The sequence below is a fragment of the Barbatula barbatula genome, assembly GCF_947034865.1.
Source record: "Barbatula barbatula genome assembly, chromosome: 19".
Taxonomy (NCBI): Eukaryota; Metazoa; Chordata; class Actinopteri; order Cypriniformes; family Nemacheilidae; genus Barbatula; species Barbatula barbatula.
Window position 1 is genome coordinate 19,363,092 of NC_136782.1, and position 23,625 is coordinate 19,386,716.

General features: G+C 40.1%; 1 protein-coding gene across 1 annotated transcript in view; it reads left to right on the forward strand.

Moving 5' to 3' along the window:
* Positions 1-21,615: 21,615 nt before the first annotated feature.
* Positions 21,616-23,625, forward strand: part of robo2 (roundabout, axon guidance receptor, homolog 2) — a gene marked incomplete at its 3' end in the record, with an annotated part of 154,085 nt that continues 152,075 nt past the window's right edge. Inside the window, exon 1 of the mRNA XM_079482167.1 lies at positions 21,616-22,276. Within this exon, the coding sequence (XP_079338293.1) occupies positions 22,219-22,276 (58 nt within the window). The 5' untranslated portion in view covers positions 21,616-22,218. The remainder of the gene's footprint in view (positions 22,277-23,625) is intronic.

Consider the following 23,625-nt stretch of genomic DNA (forward strand, 5'->3'; position numbering starts at 1 on the left):
TCTTTCATTTATTTATTTAGCTCTGTTTGTGAAAACCCGGCCTGAAAATGTGTGATATCACTGACATCATAGCGCTAGACCAGCAAAAGTCCATCTGTTAATTTCTTTCATTCCTTTTCTGCTATATTGAAAGGAAGTATGTACGGTGTTCAGTTCCTACTGGTAGATGAAAAGATATCTGGCACTTCCACCATCTGATCCCGGGTTTCATTTGATCTGGAGGTCAGCTGCATCATCTCGCTCAGTGTCCGTGTGTGCTCAGTGTAACAGAGGTGAGCGCTCAGTTTGTTGATAGTGAAGACGATGTGATGTGGAATTTCCTGGAACTGTATGAGCTGTTGTCCGTATCAGTAACCTCTTAACCTTCTGTGGGCTGCTTGCTTTTAATACCTGAGCTATTGAAAAGAGGTGAAAGGGAGAGAAATGGAATATTATCAGTTATTTAGCAAATGTTTTCTTGGGTGGATGGACGGATGGGTGGAAGATAAATACTATGGATGGATGATAGAACCTAAAGATGGATGATAGATAATCTAGATGAATGAATGGATGATATATACTATGGATGGATGATATAGATGGATGGATGATAGATACTAGGGATGGATGGATATAGATGGATGGATGATATATAGATACTAGGGATGGATGAATGGATGATAAATACTATAGATGGATGAATGGAAGATAGACACTATGGATGGATGAATGGATGCTCGAACCGATGGATGGATGGATGGATGGATGGAAGATAGATACTATGGATGGATGATAGATACTATGGATGGATGGATGGATGGATGATAGATACTATGAATGGATGGATAATAGATACTATAGATGAATGGATGGTATATACTATGGATGGATGGATGAATGAATGATAGATCCTATGGATGGACCGATGATAGATACTATGGATGGATGGATGAATGAATGATAGATCCTATGGATGGATGAAAGATAGATACTGTGAATTGATGGATGGATGATATATACCATACAGGGAGGATAAACCCACATACAATACAAATATTAATAAATGTGACATCATTTTTTCTAGCAGTACAACAATTGTCTCTTAAAACTAATTATATTGGATTCGCCTGTGCCGCCGAGATTCGTCAGCCATAGCACGTTATTTTAAATCATGCACTTTAAGGACTAATCCCGGCCGGAGATTGAGCTTCGAGTAGTCTGTGTAATATATGGAAACAAATTCAGCTTGTTCTAATAATCAGGGCTTCAATTACACATTACTCCACGCTAACCCGATTAGCGCTGACAATGGCAGTATCACAGCTACAATAGCAGCGGCTCTATCTTGACAATAAATGCACTCTCCTTTAATTACAGCTGTCTTGCCTCTTGATTTGTCTTGATCTCTGTCAGGTATGTGAGCAGGTTCTTCTTAAACGCTGTTATGCTCTTCAGCGGTGTGAAGAGAGTTATGGAGAACGGCGCTTATCGATTTGGGAAGCTTAAGCGGCAATTAAATCTCATCATTGAAGCTGATCGCGGTGAAATTTTTCAATGCAAAATGAATAGATGTAGGAGAAAGGAAATAACAGGTGTCTATTAGTTGTATTATTAAGATACATTTAGACTGAAGTGTTTTATTCTTGGTCTTTGTTGTCAACTTATCCACCGTGTTTTTCAATGTCTGTGAACTAACAAAAAGCATTTGTTGTCTACACTAGGATCGACCTAAAAAGATAGTAGAAAAATTAGCTTTTATTAACCTTCAGATTGAGTCTTTCGTCTGTGGAACACAAAAGAAGATATTATCAGAAATCTCTGTGGTTTTATGTCCATCCAATGGAAGTCAACAGGGACCAATGTTTTTCGGTTACCGGCATTTTTCGTAATATCTTCTTTTGTGATGTGCAGAAGAAAGTCGCCCAGGCTTGGAATGACATGAGGGTGAGTAAATGATGAAAGAAATAGTTTTTGGGTGAACTATCCCTTCAGGTTTTTATATACTGGACGTATCAACACTATAGACTTAAACCAATACAGATTCATTTGCATCTGAATCGTACTTACCTTTATGCAAGTGTGGAAAGTTCACTTCATCTTTAAAGTTTGCCTTGTTTAGACACTGACTTCAGCAAATTTCATCAAAGATTACACAAAAGTCTGGAACAAGACTTGAGGCTTTCGAGAGCTTTCAGATGTACAAGCTCTTTACTCTTTTGCTGCACTGGATCTAAATATTTCAGTTTGAGCTTTCTCCTAACTGTATCTGGCTTTGCTTTTATGCCTGATAGAGAGTAGATGGACTCATTTCTAAACCTCACGATAGTTACAGGTCTAATGCTAGTTTCCTACCTGGGAATTGAGTAGTTGTTGAACTCATGAACCAGCTCTAACACCAATGTAACCTTGAGCAAAGCATCTTATCCCGCGTTGGCCCATAAAGACTCTTTTCTGCAATTAGTGTACTATTAAGTGCTGCATCTGCTAAATGTCAGGCTATTAAAGCACAACCTTTCGAACAATCCGACCTATTATGCTTTTACGATCATTGCACGTGACAAAACAAGCCAACGATGAGGAGACAATCTCTTTTTCTTTAGGGGTTTTGGACACGGCACACCGTTTCGCTCCCGTGGAGAAAATTCTCTGCTGATGGAAATTGAATGCAGTCGGAGGAACGGCAAGAGCGAACCCGTGCCCCAGAAGACAGTCACAGCTTCTAAATGGCTCAATTTACCTCCGCTGAGCTCCAAAAGAGCACGGCCCCGCACCACACACGCTGTTACAGCAAAAATCAATAAGAAGTCTCCGAACAAGGGACCTTATTAAAACCGGACCCCTTTTCTCACTATGTGTAGAAGAAATACTTTCCTCCAGAAATCATCAATGTCCACAGCGACAGATCTTCGTGTGTTAGAGCCACAATCATCCTTTTAGTGCTTGTTTTCACGGTGGGCTTTTGTGATGGTGTGGACGGTTGGTCATTACCAGCGTTTTAGTGATACAGTCCCGGCGATTTCATTACAGCCGCTGAGATGAGTTCTCCCGGCAGGTGCTGTTCCGTAAGGTTCGGCCTTGAAGAAATTAGCAAAGAGGAAAATAGCTTGAGCCATCAAGGTTCCTCAACAATGGGTATTGGTTAAAAACTAGACAGTTGGAATGTGGGTCGTAGCCTTAACTTACTGAGTCTTTTGCCAGAAGAAGATTACGAAATCAATGTTCACTTTTTGTTTCTTGACACGTAATTGGATTGTCCTGGGTGAAATATATTACCATCTGCAGTTTTACACTCACACCAGCCCCTGGGTTGGTTTAACCCAAGATTAAAGGTGCGAGGTACATCCTTCAAACAAACCGTTTGCAGTAAGCAAGTGTATTTTTTGCACTTAGGTTTGATTAAATCCAAACGGAGACCTTGGCTCCAGTCATCTTTTTATATCCCATAATGCTTTCGGTGTCCGTGTGTACAGGCAGCTATTACGCTGCAAAATATCCCCACCATTACGAGCTTCATTTTACATTCCCCGACCGGTCATAGAGATATAAAGTCACACTCTCAGAAATACCTCTCTCTACCCTTAGTGTGAAAATGACCTTTTGCAGTTTTTATATCGGCAGCGTTAACAGCCCACAATAAAGTCTCAAGGCCTGTGCCGCTGCATAAATGTGAACGTGGTGTAAAAGGAAACAAATAGTACGGTTGACCTGGAGCTCGCGAGTAGCCGCACACCCACACACCGTCCATGCGCTCCAGTAGAACCAAACTTCCACTCATAATAATCTTTGAGGAAAGTAAGGCAGGATTCTCCATGAATTCTCTAGGTCCTGTTTTCGTGAGCGTTGCATCACATAAATGTTTTAATTGCTAGACCGAATGAGACTGAATAACAGAATGAGACCGCCCGCTGTACATATACTATATGCATGTATGTATGTATGTTTGTACAGCCACAGGAAAGAGATTATTCCAAATGTTCATTTAAGCAGCATTTCTAGATGTATTGTGGCCATTCCAGTCCATTGTCCGAATTTCAACAAACCTCAGGAGTGACATAAAGTCGACCAACAGCAATGTTAAAGACTGACAACATGTCAAGACACATGAAAACCGTGTAGCTCAGAGGCGTTATCACAAAATATATTATTTCCTTGATACAAATATTACTGTTGAATTGCTATAAAAGTGAATATGAACTTGTTTTCGTTGCAGTATTTGAGGTCTGCAAAAAATACAGAGCATAGTGTTTGTTATTGTAATGTGTTTCTCCATTTTTTTATATTCTGCAAATAGAAACAGTATTTTTATTTGACTTTTGGGACAAATATTGTTATTAGTTCAATAGTAAATTCAGAAAAACTGAGAATACTTTTAAATGGCCTCTTAATTTTTTTCTGAGCTTTAGACAGAGAGACAGAGAGAGAGAGAGAGACGCAAAAGAGACTAAATGTTTTGGGAAGGCACCAGAAAAATTATTTGACGACAATATAATGATTCCTTTTGCATAACTGTATTACATGAATACATTAGCAACAGTGTTAAACCTATAACAACTCCTGAATGTTTGCGAGTTGTTGAATGTAAATCACACGAGGAGCTGTATTTGGTAGCATGCCTGTTTTTACCGAAGCTACTTAGATTCTCAGGATGTCGTTTACAATCATTTCTGTACTGTAACATCTGCTATCAGATTCCTGGGGAAGTTAGATAATGAATGTGTAACTCTGTGAATTTAGTGCTTTCGACAGAAAGATTGAAAAGGTTGACAAAATAAAGTGAAAATAAAACTGCTAAACTCATTCCAGCCTCATACAGTCTGACAGCACAAATATCTCACAGGTAGCAGATGTGTCTTGCAGACGGGTGAAAATACAATTTTGTTTCTTGGTCTAGACACAATAACATAAACAGAATCAGAAGACAATTGGTTTTACATTCCAATCTAATGGTTAAATAGGCTAGTATATCAGTAGATGTTTTATATGAATAATGCGTTAAAACACGTTTTTTTATTTTGGAGATAGTATTGTAATGATCATTTGGAACACGCTAACTTTCTTATAGATCATAGAAGAAATTACAAGAGTTATTCCGGATGATAACATATCATAACAGCCGATCCTTCCTATACCCAGCTTGCGTAGGGCCTCTGCACCACCAGGGGGCCGTTTGAGGACCGAATCAAAAACACTATCATGTAAACAAAATACTATTTGTAAATGTTGTGGATTCGACTTTAAAGGAATAATTTGGAAAGGTCATTTTTAGTACTTACTTTATTTAATTACTTTGTTTTGGCAAATTATGCAAGTACAGATTTTCTAATGCTACTGGCACAGAGTTAGTTTGACGTCAAGTTTGATAGTTAGAATTTAGGGACCATCTCCAAAGTTACATAGGCTACATATTAATACACACGTTTGTTGAATAGCATTTAAAGGGAATGACTAACAGTCACAACACCAGCTGAACAGTATTCATGTGGGTGTCAGCTATAATGTACACCTCTTAGATTTTGATATTCATCATAACAAACTGTCAAATAATATGTAAATATTACTGTTTATTTCACTTTAATGGTTTTCGTCTTTCAGTTTTTATTCCTTTTAGTGTGTTAATTGATTTAATATTTCTTATAGTTTACAGTTATGCTTATCTATATTGAACTATGACAAGGGCCCCTACAACGGTTTTCTTAGGGCCCCCTGACGTCTAGGATAGGCACCGAATGATTCCTTTCCACACAGGAATTATACCCTTCTTTAACATAAATCTATATCACGTATTGCCTGTTTTTTCATCCACCAGATAAACTTTGTATGCCTAAACGCATCTCTTTTCAACAAGCCACACGATTTGAGAGATCATTCATGTTCGTAGAAATGGTGAGACAACAAGCCGAATACTCGACGTTAGAGATTCCCCATATAAAAGAAAGGCAATAGAGATGCTGTATTTTAGCAGGCACCACTAATTGAAACCAAGAACTTGCCAAGATGGGGATGGTGTAAGAAAAGAAATTAAAGATGAGGAGCAGATCGGTTCTTCGGTCTTTCTGCCAGCTGCTAATCACAAACGCTGTGGAGAGGTCTAAATCGTCCAGTAATCTTTCTCAATGCGGGGTATTGATATATTGAGACGGCTTTGACGTCTGCCAAGAGAGCTTTAGTTTCTCCTTTAGCACTTCTTGAACTTGTTTGAATGGAGAAGCGAGGATGAAAGCGCAGCCAGAGAAAGAACGGGAGAGAGAGAAGAGAACAGGGAGTGTTTTGGGAAGATGCCAGAAAACTGATTTGATGACAATGTAATGATTTCTTATGTAAATGACCAAATCAGCAACCTAATTTAATTGGCCCAGCTGTGCTGTAGTCTTTTGTGGCGCGCTAACCGCTCTGAAATCTGTCCCCCGTGTTTCCGTGTCGGCTCTAAAGAGCCATCTTCAGCTCCTTCGAGAATTGCTGTGCCTCTCTTTCTCAACATTCCCACCTGCTAATTTACATATTCCTTTACTGAATTACACCCCCAAATTCTAGCTTTTATAACCCAAAGCGCTGGTCTAAGAGCGGCAGTCATGCACTCTGTTATTGACTCGAGATGTAGTCCACTGGCACAATTCCTTTTGCATAAATAACAAGATCAATTCTGTAATAGCGAGGCCAATGGAGAATTTGTTGCTTTCTGCGGTACTGGCGAGCTCATACAGTAAACACAACTGCAAGCATCCGCAAATGGACTTCATCTGATGTTTACATGTACTCTTGACGCTTGGGGCTTCCGTGCCGGTTTCAGAACATAATTGGCCTTTCTTACCAATTATTCTAGTCCTTATCCAACTTGCCGACGATAAGTGTCTACATCCTTCGCTGGGTATACCATATAACCTCAGACTCATCCATTTCTGTTTTTGACTGGGTGCTGAGCTGCATTATTTCAGGATTGCATAAGGCTGCAGAGGGACCAATTAGACGGCGGAGACGAGTCTCCATTCAGCTGCAGCTACTAGTGCGGTATCAATGTCAGTGGATGCATGAGCCCCACCGCTACAGAAAAGTTTTCAGCGCGTGTGAGAATACGGTGATGTTTACTTTCGGGCGTTTTCCTAGAACTGGAGTATTGACAGAATTTTGTGAGTCAGACGAGTTTAGTCTGTGGATCAAGTAACGTTATAAATATTTCAACATAAAAGGTCGGGCTTATTGACGCAAAGGATCCATAGACGTCGAGTCGCGAAGCGACGTTCGCTGTGTTCTTGTAAAGCAGGATTGAGTTAATAATTTATCTTTTTTAATATTTCATAGCTCTTTCATGAAGCTATGTAGATGTTATCATTTCTAAGCTTGGGGATGTTATGCCGGTGCAAGTTTTGCTTTGTAAATACCAATTCCCGCGGTGAATGTATCGCAGTGTTTATTTCAGTCCAGGAAGTCAGAGATTTGTGATTCTTTGTGGCAGTGTTGCTTTTCACTGCCCCGATATTAACAATCACAACTACTTGTAAATGTAGCGTTTTAATGATAGCTTCACATATTTACGAGCTGTGGCTAAATTAGGGCTGTCACGTCGCTCGTAAAAGTTCCAAGATTCGCCGAGATATGCACACGCTGCCACCGTTCCGTAATGGCTCCTTGGAGGTGTAAAAGTGCTTTTTCAGCACCTGCTAATTAAATGGATCGAAAGGGTCAGCCGTACACCTCCGACTCTTCATTGTTCCTCTCGATTCGGGTCAAGGCTGAAAGCTCCTAATTGTACCTCTCGCTTTCCCATTTTTGTTATCTTTCAGTCACGGCCTGTTTCTCTTTATTGGGTGCTTTATAAACTCCTTCACGTGAGGATTCGGAGCGCATCGCGAAGGTTTTAGATCAATACGGGACAGTCGTTAGCTGATTTTGTTACTGTGGATGCTCATAAAGCAACAATTACAGAGGGGTTAGGATTGGAGGCGGTGATTCGGGCCGTATTGGGTCCTGGGGGAGGTGCGTGTCAGTTTTATCAGGGAGCGCGGAGATCCATACCGTGTGGATGGGTTGAGGTGGATAGAGATGATTTGTAGCCCAGAGGCGTTGGGTCACAGTTGGGCTGTAAGCACGGTCAGAGGGCTGTATCCCGGGTCACTGGAACCCAGAGGAATCCACCCACTATCAAATGTGTTTATTTATTTTTGAGGGTCAGTGATGACCGCAGGGTAGGTTGACCCCAATACCGTGTTGCTTTGGCTCCTACAGGAATGGACAATTACAGGTCCATTAGTGTTTCACTTTGGCCCTTTTGAATTGTGGACACATTTCAAAAGGTTGGCAAGCTTTACCTGTAAGCAAGAAACAGGGACACGGAGTGAGCCAAGGGTCTTTGCATAAACAAGCATAAAAGTGGTTTTGGTGAATGCAGCTAAACAAGTATGAGCGCTATAGGTCATGGTGTTGTTTGGATATGTTGCGACCATTATAAACCAGTATTAACTTAGTGAGATCTTTATTTAGGTGTCAGGATGCTACATGTTTTTGTTAAAATCGTGTCAAAGCTCTGCTTAGTTGTATTGTTTGTGTGTCTTTTCGTTTTGGTATTACTTTGCGAAGAGTTGTCTGTGTGCTTTGTTCTTTCATATTTACCCTTGTGTGAATGTGTGATAGCTCTCAGTGAAGGACAAATACCAGACACTATAATGTGCTCAAGTTGGAATATCATTTTCCCCAGTCGTGATTAGAGCCAATCCACAGATGAGTGGAGGAGAGGATGAGAGAGGAGGGGCAGAGGAGAGCAGATGAGCTCTAATGGTTTTGGATCTGGGCCCTTGTCCAAAACAGCGCATGGTTGAGGGGTAATGGAGAAAGATTCCTCAGAGAAGGCATGCTTTGCATGGACATACACCGAAGCCTGTCTCTCTCTCTCTCTCTCTCTCTCTCTCTCTCTCTCTCTCTCTCTCTCTTCTCATTTCGCTCTTCATATCAAAGACAAACAGGAGGGGTGAAAATAATTCATGAGCTTATTCACTGATATCACAGAGGTATTTTATCAGAGTGCTATATGAAAACTGTGCCGACGCTGTCTGGATAGTATCAGCCCTGTTTGAGTTACTACCCACAATGCATTGCAGTGGTTAAATATGAGCCTTCCTTTTCAAGACAGAAATGCTGAGGAAGAATATCATTTTTGTGTTGCTGTGCTAATGCCAGTCTCTTCTTGCCCATTTTGAATATCAGAAGTGTTTTAATTTTGATTAAAGTAATTGAAAAATAAAATAAAACGAAATAAATAAATAAATGTTAACTAAATATTAACTATTGTAATAATATTTTTTTATATTTACTCATTTTAAATTGTTGCCTTAGCTTTTTTAATAAAAAACGACATATGCAAATGGTTTAACAGATTAATAAATAAAAAATTAAAATGATTTTTAAACAAGTGTAACACATTATACAATTTATTACACAGCTCTAAAATACTTGATTCTGGATGGTAAGTTTTCCTAAAAAAGGAATAAACAGAATAAAATAGCTGTGCTAGTCTCTTCTCGATCTAGTAAAATGATTTATTTCCAAATTATTATTTATTGCTAAAAATATTTCATTTTATTTTGAAAAAATACCACACAGTAAAATCTCCAGTAATTGTTTTAACACTGGCGATTTTTCTGTGCAGAAATACAAATTTAAACCAAAGAACGAATCCCCTTCCCTAGTGGAGTTAGTAAACCCAAAAAGCAAACATCCTCTTATGTTCTATTGTTTTTATGTATTTTTATAGTCCACTTTAATCAAAGAGAGTGATGTGGTTCTGTTTATCACCACAAACACAGATGTTTTTCAGCTCCGTGCAGGAAAATCAGAGGACTTGAGTGAATGTTATGCAGATAGCAGTTCTTCTGTGGTAATCGTACTCTCATGTGAAGTGTAGTTTTCGGACTTAAGGCTTCTTTGTCTCCTCATTTGCATGACTCATCTTTTATCAAAACTCTGCCTTTATCCAATTGAACATGAATTAGACTTCAATAGTCAATTCAATAGTCAAGTGCTAAATATCCTCATTGAAAACTTTGGAGAGAGAAAGATGCTTTGGAGTAGTTGAAGCGCCATGTGATGTCAGGCGAGAAAAAGACCTTGAGGCGCTGGAGATATTCGCCTGTGTCTTTTGAGCAAAGAAAAAAAGAGAGTTTCAGACAAAAGAGAGTTTGGCAGATGGGGCGATAGCAGGTGGGAGGAAACAGCTATTTATGAGCGAGTGGAAAAGGATTGATATGAAATGCAGAATGCAACCTTTGGAAATGGAAGCAAAACAGCTCTGGTTGTTTTTCGTTGGGCGGTCTGGTTTGATGAAGGGGTCGTGGGCTGGGTGGGCTGGGCTGGGCTTCAGACCCTCATCAGAATTCTCTCTGGCGTTCCCAACAATTAAGATCCTAATTACCCCAGAATTCTATAGAGGAGCGATACCCCTAGATCGTGCAGATTCAGAGGCTGTGTTGTCAACCATATGTCCTTCTGTCTGTCTGACTTTTTTTTAGTCCACACTGTTTACAAAAATCCAGTTACATTCTGTGCAGCATATGGTGCTTTTTGAATCACAGATACTGAGAAACTACTTTGAATTTGGTTAGCCAAATCTCGTATCTCAAATCTGTTTCCTTGTTCTTGCTTGACAAGATTGACTGATTTCCTAGTATGTTTTGCTGAATGAGCATCATGTTGTTTTGCTGTTTGTATGTTGTTGCTATTGTTATGCTTTCCTGTAGCTCAGTGGTTAGATCATGGCACCAACACCAAAGTCATGAAATTGCACAAAATCAGAACCAATGCATATTATAATGCAATGTTAGTCGCTTTGGATAAAAGCGTCTGCCAAATGCATAAATGTCAAAATGTAAATGTGCATCTATTAAAACAATGTACATCCATTTGTTAGGCCCATTTACTATGTTTTCATCTCTCTAAGATTTGCATTAAACTTCTCAAACATTATTATGAAGTTCAAACAGTTTAGATTTGATATCCAAGCTTTGCTTTATTTAAACATGTTCTAACAGTAATATTTATGTGAGGGATGCAACATACTGTACATTTGAGTCCGTCATAAATAGCCTACAGATGCTCCAACGTCGATGTCAAGCACTCACGGTATAATATCCATGTGTTCTTTTACATTTCTTAGCATTGCGAGTTCACTTCTTCAAAGATTAAACTATTTAATAATAAGCCAAACAGGAAATGTGTAATTGCCTTGACAATTGCATATTCTTTCAATGTATGAAGTTCACAAAAATTTCAACTCGATCAAACAAGTTAGTGTTGCTTTTTTAAACAATTCCTTTTGTCTCTTCCCTTTCTATCAGGTTGAGGTTTTCATTCCATTTGCTCTCTTCACATCTTTCTCTTTCATGCTGTCGTTTGAAGGCCCAGATAGTTGAAAGTGTTTATTTGGGTTAAGCATCTCCTCTCAGATCTCCGGCCCTCCAGTCAGGGCCTTGCGGATGTTGTAACTGGCGTGTAATTAGTACAGAGTGGTTCTTAAAGAAGACTTACATGCTCAAAGGGATTTGAGCAATGGCTTTAGCCGGGCCTTCGAACAGCTCGGTCATCGGCTTGACCAGATAAGGAAGATGGGTGAAGGTCTGCACCCTCTTTTCCGTGGCTCTGTTTCTTCTTACGATGATGTCCTCCTGCTTGTGTTGTGTCCTTCCCTCTCTCCATCTCTCTCACTCACATCGCCTTTATCTCGCTCGCACTCATTTTTCGCTCATTAGTGCTAAACTGCCATCATTCATTGCGCCTCTGTGTTGGCGAGACCCATCAGAAACTGTGACTGGTGTTCTGTTATCTGGGCCGAGCCGGGCCGAGGGAGCGACGGATGTGGGTATCTTCAGACCTGTGGTTCTCTGTTAAAGGGTGTCTTGCTAATGAGCGTCTGCAGCACAAGGGCTGCAAGAGAGAACAGCTTCATCAAAGATACGAGGCAATGACAGCAAAAGGAGTGGTGAGCAAACGATTATGGAAACGGGCTACTCCATACATAATGTATATATAGAACCACACATATATACACACTGTATATACATACTGTATACACACATATGAATATGTATGTATGAACTTACAGTATGTATAAGTGTGTGTGTGTGTGTGTAAAGTATATGTGTACATTATATGTCCGTATGTATATTTATGTATGTATGTGTGTGTATGTATGTGTGCATAATATATATATATATATATATATATATATATATATATATATATATATGTATGTATGTGTGTGTGTGTGTACAGTATATGTGAAAATACGTATGAATATTTATGTATATGTATGTATGTATAGCCTATATAAAATCTAGTGGGTGACCGTAATCATCACAATATTTCTTATGTGTCTCTCAATTTAACGTCTCGCTGTGGTTGAAATTGTGTGCAGCCTGTCTGGATTTTGGAAGCTCATGGGGTTTTTCCGAGGCCCACGGTGCTTTTTATAGAAATCGACGGCAGAGCGCCATGTCATACCTGTTTGAGGCAGACAGCTGGGACAGCCCTGGCCAGACGATGCAGCTCACCTGTGGGAATTCCCCTGCTACTCAGGTGTGAATTATGGAACAATTACCCAGCAGGATCTGCCCATCTCCTCTCTGTCATTACAGCCAGCAGGGATAATAAAGCCGCCACGTTCTTCCCGGCCTTGATCACAGGTGGAAAACAGCTTGCCTTTGGAGCGCCTTGCGTCCTCCTCGCGCAACTCGAATAGCTTCCACGGGACGGTTAATGGCGTGGGGAGGTTTGTAGTTATTTTTGGAACGGTTGGAGACCGAGAGAATATCCAGACGTTGAACTCCCACAGTCCTCCGTGAGCCAAGACCGATGAATTTGCTAGCTGTCATAGATGGAGAAATTCTCTCGGAGAACCCCCGCAGGATGCTAGTTTAGCTCTATAAAGACGTTTGAGCCCGTTGCCGCTAATCGTGTGTACGGTTGTGATAGTGCGACGTCTCGGCTGAGTCTTATCCTGAAGAATGCTGAACTTCCAGAGAAAGAGGGCAAACATCTCCCTCATAAATCACAAACAGCTCCCAGACAAGAGCTTGACTCCCTTGTTGACGTTTAGAGAAGGGGGAGGGTTGGTTCGTCTTGACTCTAGGGAGAGATACACTGAAAAGGAACTGAGGGTGATGGTAGTGATAGATTAGAAGAAAAGGGAGAAAGTAAGACGAATGAAATTCGGGAGCCACTCCAGTTTCACCCCATCCCAGTTTGTGTTTGAAGGCCAGAAATGGATAATCTGAACCATTCAATCAAGCTGTGCGTTGATGATAGATGTGTCGCTAAAAATTGAGCGAACAACAGGCTTAAGGACCTTTCGCTGTGTCTCCATGTAGTGAGTTTTAAAACTAACCTCTAGAAGCTGTAAAACTGAATGTATAATCTAAATTAAAATCATTGACCAGCACAAAATGTCATCAAAGGACAGGAAGCAATGATCTTGTGCATCAATCTAAACCATGGCTGGGTCAAATATGGCCAGAACTTAATTTTGTTATTTAACTCAATGTTTGGATATGTCCATATTTGTCTATACTTGACCCAACTATTTGTTGAAACAACCCAGGATTTTTATATATGAAATTATATTGCAATTCAAGTCTATGTGTCTTGTTTTAATGCAGGAAGCTTGTTTCGGAGATAAACAACCACAACGCTAATGCATTCAACATTCTTTAGATGATCATGTTTTTCAGTTTTCCTGTGAGGTCTTTGGAGCGCTTCCATGCCAAGCAGATAAAGTATGGTTGCTATGTGTGGAAGCTTCTCATTTCCTCAGAGTTGAAACCTGGAATTGGGATTTCCCTTCAGAAAACAGTAATTGGCGAAATCCACAAAGCCTTTGTTGTTTTACGCTGTGTTTTCATCTCTTGATCTACCAACCTCACCTGGGCCACCAAACACTGGTTGTTGCCGTGTCTCTAGGGAGATTGCATGGCAACCAAGGAGTCCCCAGGGCATTCTGGGTGGGTGGTACATTTGTATATTTCCCATTATTCCAATGTCTGGCCAAGATGCGTTGTGATATATTATGGTCCTTATGTGTTTAATCTTCCATGTACATACCTTGTCGATTGTTGCATCTCAACATGTTAGCGTGCCTAGAGTGCCTTTCTAATTTCTTAAAGAGCTTTGTCTGTGCTAGCTTTTAGCAATAAACGTCATTATATTCTCCCTGTTAAGTCAACACAAAGATTGATTACAGTACATAGGTGTTTCTGGGTGGTTCCTCAAGGAGCGCTCAGTTGCTGTACACTCTTGCATCAAATTTTGTGCTGTCTTCTCCACAGGAGATTGGAAAAGCCAATGTCCTGTTTATAGGCTGGAGTTCTGCTCAGTTTTATTGTAGGAAATAAAACCATATGTGTGGACGTGCGGCCTGTGAGTTCCAACTCTGCTGGTCACAAATCTCTCGCTTTCCCAGCACATCTCTCTTAAAACACTGTCTTAAATGAGAAAAGCAGCCCCTGCAGAATGCACGGGCCGAGGTTTCCTGAGATGCGAGTTCCTTTGATAGCGTACGTTTGAAGAGATGCTATCTGCTTTACAGCTCTCTGTAGATTTTACTAGGCTTTATCTGAGATTTTTTGGTTATGTAGTGTTGCAATAGAGTGTGTGGTATTGTTTCAGACAGAATTTTACTCTTACCCTTATATTCTTTTTTGCGTAGTGCACTTTCGGTTTCTTTAGAAATGTTTTGCTGTGGTGTTTTGGTTGTTGAGTGGTTGCTTTGTACACATCCCAATATCGCTCTTTGATTTTTGGCCTGATTGCAGGATTTAAATGGATGGTTCATCCCAAAAGGAAAATCTTTAATATTTTTTCACCCTTCACGTAAGACAAAAGGAAGATATTTTGAAGAATGTCGTTAACCAAACAACACTGACACCCATTGACTTCCATCGTATGGACTTAAAACCACTGAGACATTTCTCAAAATATCTTCTTTTGAGTTAAGCAGAGAGAAAGTCATACAGGTTTTGAAAGACTTATTTTTAAGTGATTCTGATGTTTAATACTTAGTTAAGGTTTGGAAAGTTCTCTGATCGCTCGTATGATCAATAACTTACCAAGCATCATTAATTCTATGCTCACTTGCAAATCGGTTGCAAACAAACAAAATAAATAAAGTTGTCTTGGTAAAAAGTGTCTTTGATAAATAATGGCATTTCTGTTTGTGCTGCAGGTGTGACTACACAAGCTCCTCAATCTTCCATTGCAGTTTATTCATTCAGCAGTTGTTCATATAACAGAGAGACGGAAATTATTCACTTGCCAAATTCTCTGTCATCTTTGTTTCCACCCCAGTGGGAATCTAATTTTAGTCTGCGTCTGTGCTTGTATATCTCTCTATTCTTCTGCATGAAAAGTAGAGTTTGTGATTTTTTTTATGCGCATAATTTTCAATGTTTTGTGAGCATGCACAGATATATCTTTGCGCCTTTCGTACCGTTGGTTTGTGCTTATTTATGTGTTTGTATCCGCGAGTAAGTGCCGGCATTGCACATCACAGCTTAAAATTCAATTGTTCAAGGGTTGCAGCCATTAATAAGGTTCTGATCGGGTCGGTCTGACAGAGAAAGATCAGAGGAAAGAATCATGTCTACCCCAGGGTCCCTGAGCCTCAGGTAGCCCCTCTCTGCCAGTCCCTGGTGTCATTACCCATGTTGAGGGGGCTGATGTAGTGTTCCCCCACCTCTGACACCTACATTAATCAAACTTGCACCCCACCTCCTTCTCGTGCCCACCCGCCACCCCCTAATCATCAGAACCCGGGCGCTTTGAGCCGGAGATAGTAGCAAGCCGCAGTGTGAAGGATGTCCACCTAAACATTCCCCGTTCGGCTTTCACACCTGACTGTGACTGATTGGTTTCCGCAGACCCCCCTGACCCACCACACAATTAAATATCTGAGGCCTCGCTCACTGGGACGAATTAAAGTCCCAAATTACCCTCGCCGTTGTTTTTTATCTCCGACGTGGCCCGTCCCCCCACGTCTTTCGATTCCAGCGGTTTTGATGAATGTTAATGCTTTGTTAAGGTACAAAGAATTAAGAGTGATGGGGGAGTTGTTTCGCGATCGGTACCTTTTAAAAAGTGAAAACGATAGAGGGGCGTGTCGGAAATCAAACTGGAGAGTGTTTCACGCCACCCCGACCCTTTGAAAGCTATGCGTGTAGAGCACCATAACATCCGTAATGCTTACGCACCTGGCGGAGGCGTATTGATTGGCAGCCACCGGCATGCTAATTGTCGCTAATGACAAAATCGTCCATGTAGCGTTGATTTGCATGTGCAAACACTAGAGTCGCGTCACAGTCATCCGCTGTGATGGAAGTGTGAGTTAATCAGGATGATGGACTCGGAGAGGTCGTAATTTCAGTCTGGGGACCCCCGTCTTTGTTGTGTTATTTTTAGCATGTAAAACTAGTTCAAGTGGCGTATTTGTTCGTATGGATCAGCTGTATGTAGAAAGCAACAGAAAAACGAGAGGGCCTTGTTTGGAAATCGGTTGCAATCAGGATTTTTTGTTGCTTCTTGTGGGGTTGTTGAAACATAGTTATTTTCTGAAGGGAAAGAGCAAAGCTAATGTTTGGCTTGTATCTCATGTGTGCCCGTCAGAGGAGGTGGTCATGCTAGAACTGTGATCCTTTCACTCGCATGAATGTAGGAGAGCTGGTATGCAAGCATTCGTGTAGGATTTTCATCTTTTGATGTGTATTGAAAATCAGGTTTGGTGAACGCTGCTAGGAAGATGCCAAGAGTGAATGAGAATCACACGCGGGTAAACGTTCTTGTTTAATGTAGGTGGTTCACATTAATATAAGTACACTCACACAACCTGTTATTAAAAAACAACACAGTCTGTCCTCTGAACACTAGATATGTGTCTAGTAAAAGACGACACATTTTGTGTTACCTTTAACTCAACCTTGTGTCCCTTTTATTCACATGACTCGTAATGTTTGAAAAAGTAAAAATTTCATAACACAAAACGTGTTGTTATTTAACACGTCCTTTTTGAGAGTGTGATATATAACATAAGTTTCATTAACATTTTACTTATTTAACTTATTTATGTGGATCACACTCTAAAAAAATAACATTAAAAATAAATGTTGAAATTCAGATTTAAATGTATAATCGAACGTGATATATGATGTTTCGGCTTGAACATTTAACATTTGTGACCTTAATCTGAATATTTACAGTAATTATGATAGCATCAAGGTGACCAAAGCCATAAATGTATAAAAGTCAATGTGTTTATCGCTGTAAATGATAGATTATATGATACTGTATTTAAATATTGTATTTATAATACTGAAAGTATTGATTTTAAACACTGAAATAATGACTATATTGGCACAAAAATACAGAAGATGGCTTCCTAAACATAGATTTCAATCTTTGACCTTTGTCATTATTAAGAACATCAAGATTATATTTTCACCTACTTTTCTTTACATTACGTAAAAGGATTTTATGTAGAAAAATGTTTATGTTTGCTAGGTTTTCACATGCTGAGTCACGTTTGTTGGAATTAAAATGTTTATTTCTTAAAAACAGAAACCTTGTTGCATGACATCATATCCTGATAAAGATTTAAAGACGGTGGAAGTCGTGGTGTAAATGAGCTGTGACTGAACATGACATGTTTCCTGTCATTCGCCACAGGTGTCTGTTTTAGACATTACAAAACCTGGAGGAAGTCCATAAAGCGTGTGAAACTTGTTAAAAGATCCCAGACGCACCCCCTGTGATGCTTCAGAGCAGGACCCAGAATTGTTTAGCCAGTACCTCTTCCTTCTCATCTTGTATCAAGAAAAGTGATGCCCTTAAAGGTTCCTCATTCCGGTACGCTGTACCCTAAGAATGTAGCGGTGTGCCTTAAGGACCTATTGTGTGCGAGTTACATACTATGGGTACAAAATAGTTTTTAATATGTTCTTAGAGTACAATAATTTACCCAAAAAGGTACAAAAAGAACCTTTGGCTACCGCCGCAGTGACAGAAAAGGTCATAAACCTTTGTTTTCTGACAGTGGAGCCCTAAGATACTGTAATCTTAATGGTTCTTATGACTAAACTAGAGGTGTTTACCAGAAAACTGCACCATTACAGAGTGGTCAGACTTATTATATATTTTTTAAACAGCATTTTGTCCGTTAGATCATTCACAGGAAATCTTGTCTGCGTTCTTCTGAATATAATATCAGTTATTATAATCTCCGTCTCTGCGTTGTCAACGTTGAAGAAAAAACAAAAGTTAAGTCCATCAAGACTTTTTAGGTGCGTGGTTCCCTTGGATTCCCTCACCAGATGGTCCGCAAACAAAAAGCGAGAGAGGGTCCTGATAGATGATTTGGTTTGATCAGATTACATGCCCGTAATTGGCCAAATGAGTTGACAGCGTTAGGCGCGTGATTGGTTTAGGCGGAAACAAGCGAGAGGGTCGGTGATGGTGGTGACATTGCCATTGTGCCGTGAGAGATGATGGAGAGACGAGGTGCATAGAGAGGAGGAGAGGGATAATTTGATGTGGGTTTGTTCACGTGTGAGTGTGTTTGCCTTGCGTGGAGCACACATGAAAGCCCAGCCCTGGTAATAGCGCTGGTTTTATTCAACCGTATGAATGCTAATCTCGGGTTGTTTCTGGTGATTGACAGCTTGCCGTAATTTTGCTGCTTTTAAGCTCTTTTGAAAGCCTATTTTGGAAAAATTTACATTCACAATGTTTCTATGAAAGCAGAATGTGTAGTATATTTCATCTTGTTATTTTGACCTTTGATTTCAGCGGGTGAATGGGGGGGGATTTTTTTCATGTGGAAGTCTTTAGTGCACTTTATAGCTTTTCCAAATTTAGTGAGTAAAATCTTCAGCAGAATGTGTTAAACGGAGCTGAAAATTATATAGTTTTATTGATACCTAAGTGTATTATCAAATTAACCAAAATATTTAAATGAATATGCAATCCGAGCGAATGATGGATGTTTGCACTTTGGAAAATCTGGAGCTTTTCATGGAAAACGGTTTGTGCCGAAACCAAGTCTTATTTACAATAATAATATGCGTTGTTTAATTCCTAATATTTGATATATTTTCCATGACGCTTATCATGGGTTACCAAATAAAAGCTGTGATTGCAATATGTTTTATTCCTTCTAATATTCATTCAACATATAGTTAAAGTTTCCAACAGGCCGTATGTGCATCTTTACACTTTCTACCTTTGCAGGACTGATCTGTGGCCCACATCACAGAGATACAGCCACATTACATTTGAAAGCCGTTGGGTCAATAAAGGAATAATGAATTCACATTCGCCGTGACGCTCGCACACATGAATTAACCTATCGAGAGAGATCTCTGAATCGGACTTGTTGACGGCACTCACCGCAAACTAAACGCTGCAGCACCAAAGGCCTCGCAAGCGCCGACATGCCACTTCGCAAACAAACAGAGGTGAAAAATGCTTCTAAGAATCAAAGCTATCATTATGTACCTACTGAGTGCTGTCTTTTAAAAGAACTGCCGCGATGACACCGCAAACGGGTTTGTGAAGCTCGGCAGGAGTTTGTGTGTGAGGGAGAGAGTTTGAAAGGTTAGAGAAGAGCAGGTATTTGTTTTTAAGTGTCTGTGTCTGAATGATTTCCACACTATGACTTTTATTTTGCTTTGATGTCAGAAATCAGTTTGAAAGCGGGGGATTCCAGCTCGCTCCGGGAATCCGGCCCCGGCGCTGCCCGCACAAGTCCGAGCACACTACATAGGAGTCAGGCCTTGTTTGATGATTTTACAACTTTGCTTTTAAGGGCCCGCTGCCTCAGGTTTGAATTCTATTGATTCAGGGTTTCACTTCAAATTCAAAACATCATATCAATCCATATTTAGCCCGGAATTAACTCAAATATGGCTCAATTCAATGAATTCACATGCATTTTGCAATACAGTAATTCTCACAACAAGTCCTTTAAATGTAATATATAAAATGTGTCTCATCTGATTTGATGGTGTGTGTTTTCTCTAATGTGGCAGTAAAATAAGCAAAATTACTTTTATTTTATCAGTATGGTGGAATTTTCCAAATACACCTGCTGTAGCCTACTTTTAAACATGTTAAGATGTTAATAAAGTGCCCTTTCAGATGTTAAGTATGGGGTCAGTAAGGTACAACATCTAATGTTAAGTAAAAGGTAGAGCATGTGTCTTTTGGGAGAACTGTCCAAATAATGAGCAAATCTTTACACATTAAAATCATCGTCCGTGCATTTATTGAGATTTTTTAATAAATGTTTTTCTCTGGAAACATTAGCTGTAATAGCCTACTTAAAATATGTTAAAATAAATTATTATTAGAAAAAAGATATGACAATTTTTTATAGTTCCTAAATACATTAAGACCATTATTGTTGCCATAACAAATACATTATTTAAAAAAATCAAACCTTTGGAGGAACTATAGTAAATTCACAATCTGCTTTAATAAATATGGAACTGGTCAGTTTGGCTGGTTTTACACTCTTCGCCTGGTCAGGCTAGGAGATCACCAAGACTAGTTTAAACCTAGACCATCTTAGGTTGGTTTAAGCAGTGAAAATACACAGAACACATTTCTAGACTTTTGCAATAAAGATATCATCATACATTGACAGGGTTCATTTGGTAAGCCTGTTTGACATCGCTTTCTTTGGGGGTTCACTGCTACAAAATTACATGTATGTCTTAAAATGTCATTGAAACGGTATGTAATTTGCATTTCACTATTGAAGACCCGTGCTTCTTTGTTTGATTCAGTCTTGTGTAATGTGACCATTAGGGGGCGCAAAAGATTCGTCTGTATCCAGAGGCGGATGCAGGCTGCAGGCTGCATCCAGCGTTTCCACGCTTGGATGGAGATACAGACTCGAGCCATGGCCCTGTGCAGTTTAGCTGTGCCACATTTCACAACGTTTTTTCACCCTGCCTGACACTCGCTCTCGATTTCATTATAAAAAGCATCCCACACCGAAACTGCCGAAATAACATCAAGTAAAGGTTATGATAAACCAGCGTATATTTGTTTTTAATAATGCAAAGCACTGCCAAGTGCATTTCTCTTCAAAATGTCTTTTAATGTCAGTGTGAGAGTTATTCTGTTCCAGTACGTGACATTTTACTGTTTGATCCACAACAATGCAGGACAGCTTATTGACATACGTCTGTTTGTCCGTGTGTGCCTCCAATGCGCCCACTCTCTCTAGTATAATAACATAAAATGTCAATAATTATTTTTATTTAATTTTTTATAAAATATGTTTTTCTCACTCTGATAATGGACTTCTAATATTTCCACCATCACGTAATAGGTAATATAACTGATCTGTCATCACAATAAAAATGTTGTACTGTATTGCACAATGAATCAATTTGGTGGAAAGTATTAAGTAACCAAATCTATCCTTATGGCAATTCAGGTCAACTTCATTAGGCGACTCTAGAAAAAGCTGTGATCCAAGATCGTAGAAAACCTCCGAGCGATCCCTAGCCACCACTCTCCACAGCATCCTCCCTCTCCTCCTCCTCCTCCACTCCTGCTCTCCTCCCCCTCGCCGCTTCACTCTCCAGCATGAGCGTCAGTCTTGGCTCGGGCCGGGAGCTGTGCGCATAGGGTGTCAGTTATGGAGCTGTAGGAGCGCTGCGGAGCTCTCGCCCTTCCCAAGGCTGTTCATAGTCACTGCCGTTGACTCGCAGAGCGATCGGGGCCAGCGCCACCCCCACCGATTTACGGTGGATTTAAAGGCGCGCCGCGAAACTTTGGCTGCGGGTTAACGCAGCTTTCCAGACGCGAAATTGAGATTGTTTTGAAACACAAGGACGATTTAACACTGTATTCAGCGGAGGGGATCTTTAAGGTGCCTCGGGATTTTCTGAAGGAAACGGGGTGCGCTAAATTACGCGCGTTGGGTTTGGAGAGATCCGTGCGCTTTTTACGCGTCCTCGCCGTTAATTCTGTTTTCCCCCGAAATTAAAAGCGCAAAAGCTGACATGATAGAGAACACATATTGAGGGACACAACTCGGCTCTCGAATCTGATTCTTCACCCCCCCCAAAAAAACATGTGTCCCGTGAACACTCTGACATTTCAGCTGGATGTGAGCAGCTACTGAGAGAGCAGAGAAATACTCCAGAACTGAGAAACTTCTCCAGTGTTTGAGAACTGAGGTGTGGAGTGGACTATGATACAATGAGTCCTCTAATTCACCTTTTACTCTGTGGATTATTATACTTGCATCAAGTGGATGGTGAGTTACTTTGACTTTGTTCTATGTGTACGATGCGTTTGGTTTAGCTTTGGTTTTGAGTAATTTATAACAGTTGAGACTTTGTTGTTTATGCATCGCGCTTAGTAGAAGTAAAGAGTTTTTATTGTATACCTTAATAGCAAAACAGCGAGGGATACAGTATCATTTCGGCCGTTTTTATGGTCTCCAGTTTCGCCTTTTGCAAAGTAACATTTGATTTAGTTAATTGTATGATACGTTGGATATTTTTAATTCACAAGGAGGTAATTCTCTTTTTTTCTGGTTAAGTTTGTCACATACAGTCTACTAAACCTCTGGTGTCATTCATATGTATTGGTCTGGGGTTGCAGGCGGTGTGGTTAGGTACCCCCGTGTCCCCTCAGCAGGTGCCACAGAAGCGCATCGCGGAATGCGGGGTGACACCTGCTGTGTGAAGCACAAGTGGATGCGCAAAGGCGTGGCGCAAAGATTGCACACACATACCCCACATAATAGACACAGAGCAAGCGGAACGACAAACTAACCATTTTAGCTTGGTTAACCAAACAGTTTATATAGATGGGCAGTATTGTTGTGATGTATTGTTCTAGGTCAAATACATACATGAGAATGAATTGAAAGTATGGGCTTTTGTAGTCCTTCCATGGCGAAGAGTTTGATGCGTGGATATTTGCTCTGTTGGACTTAACTGCATTTTTTTTGGTGACTCTGTGTCTCATTAAACCCTCTGCTTAGCCCATTTCTTCCTGTTAAAACATTACATAAGGAGTTTTATTCCAGTCAAACTCGCAGCGGCTTATGTGATTTATATACAATTCCAAACAGCATGCACTTTTCCATCTGTTAATGTTTTTCCCTGTAGTTTTAAGCTTGTGTTGAAAACTGCTCAGTTCTATAGATCAACACTGTACTCCGCATGGCATCAGATAGCCAATCACCTCTCCCGATTGAGGACTTTCACCAGCTCTCTGCTATAATGTACGACCAGATAACAAGTAGAATCACATTGCTTGATCGCTCAGCACTTTTTATTAAATGACTAATAAGGGAAAGTGTGACTTTTTTGGTGTAGTCGCAGCGCACCCATCATATTCGAAATAATATACTTAAATGTTTATTGTATAATGCGATGTGTTTAAATAAGACAAATAGCCACTACAAGCCGTCGTGGGGTCTTTTATTATACAAACTGCACATATTTATCTTCGAGTCAGTCACACACACATTACATTAGCCGTGTCAAGAGCGTCTTTGTCTGAAAGCCCCATCTCACACTTAACAGTGTTTGCTTGGTTTTTTTGTTGAAGCTCTTTAAAGAAAATCAGGCCAGCAGATCTTAAGGTGACTGA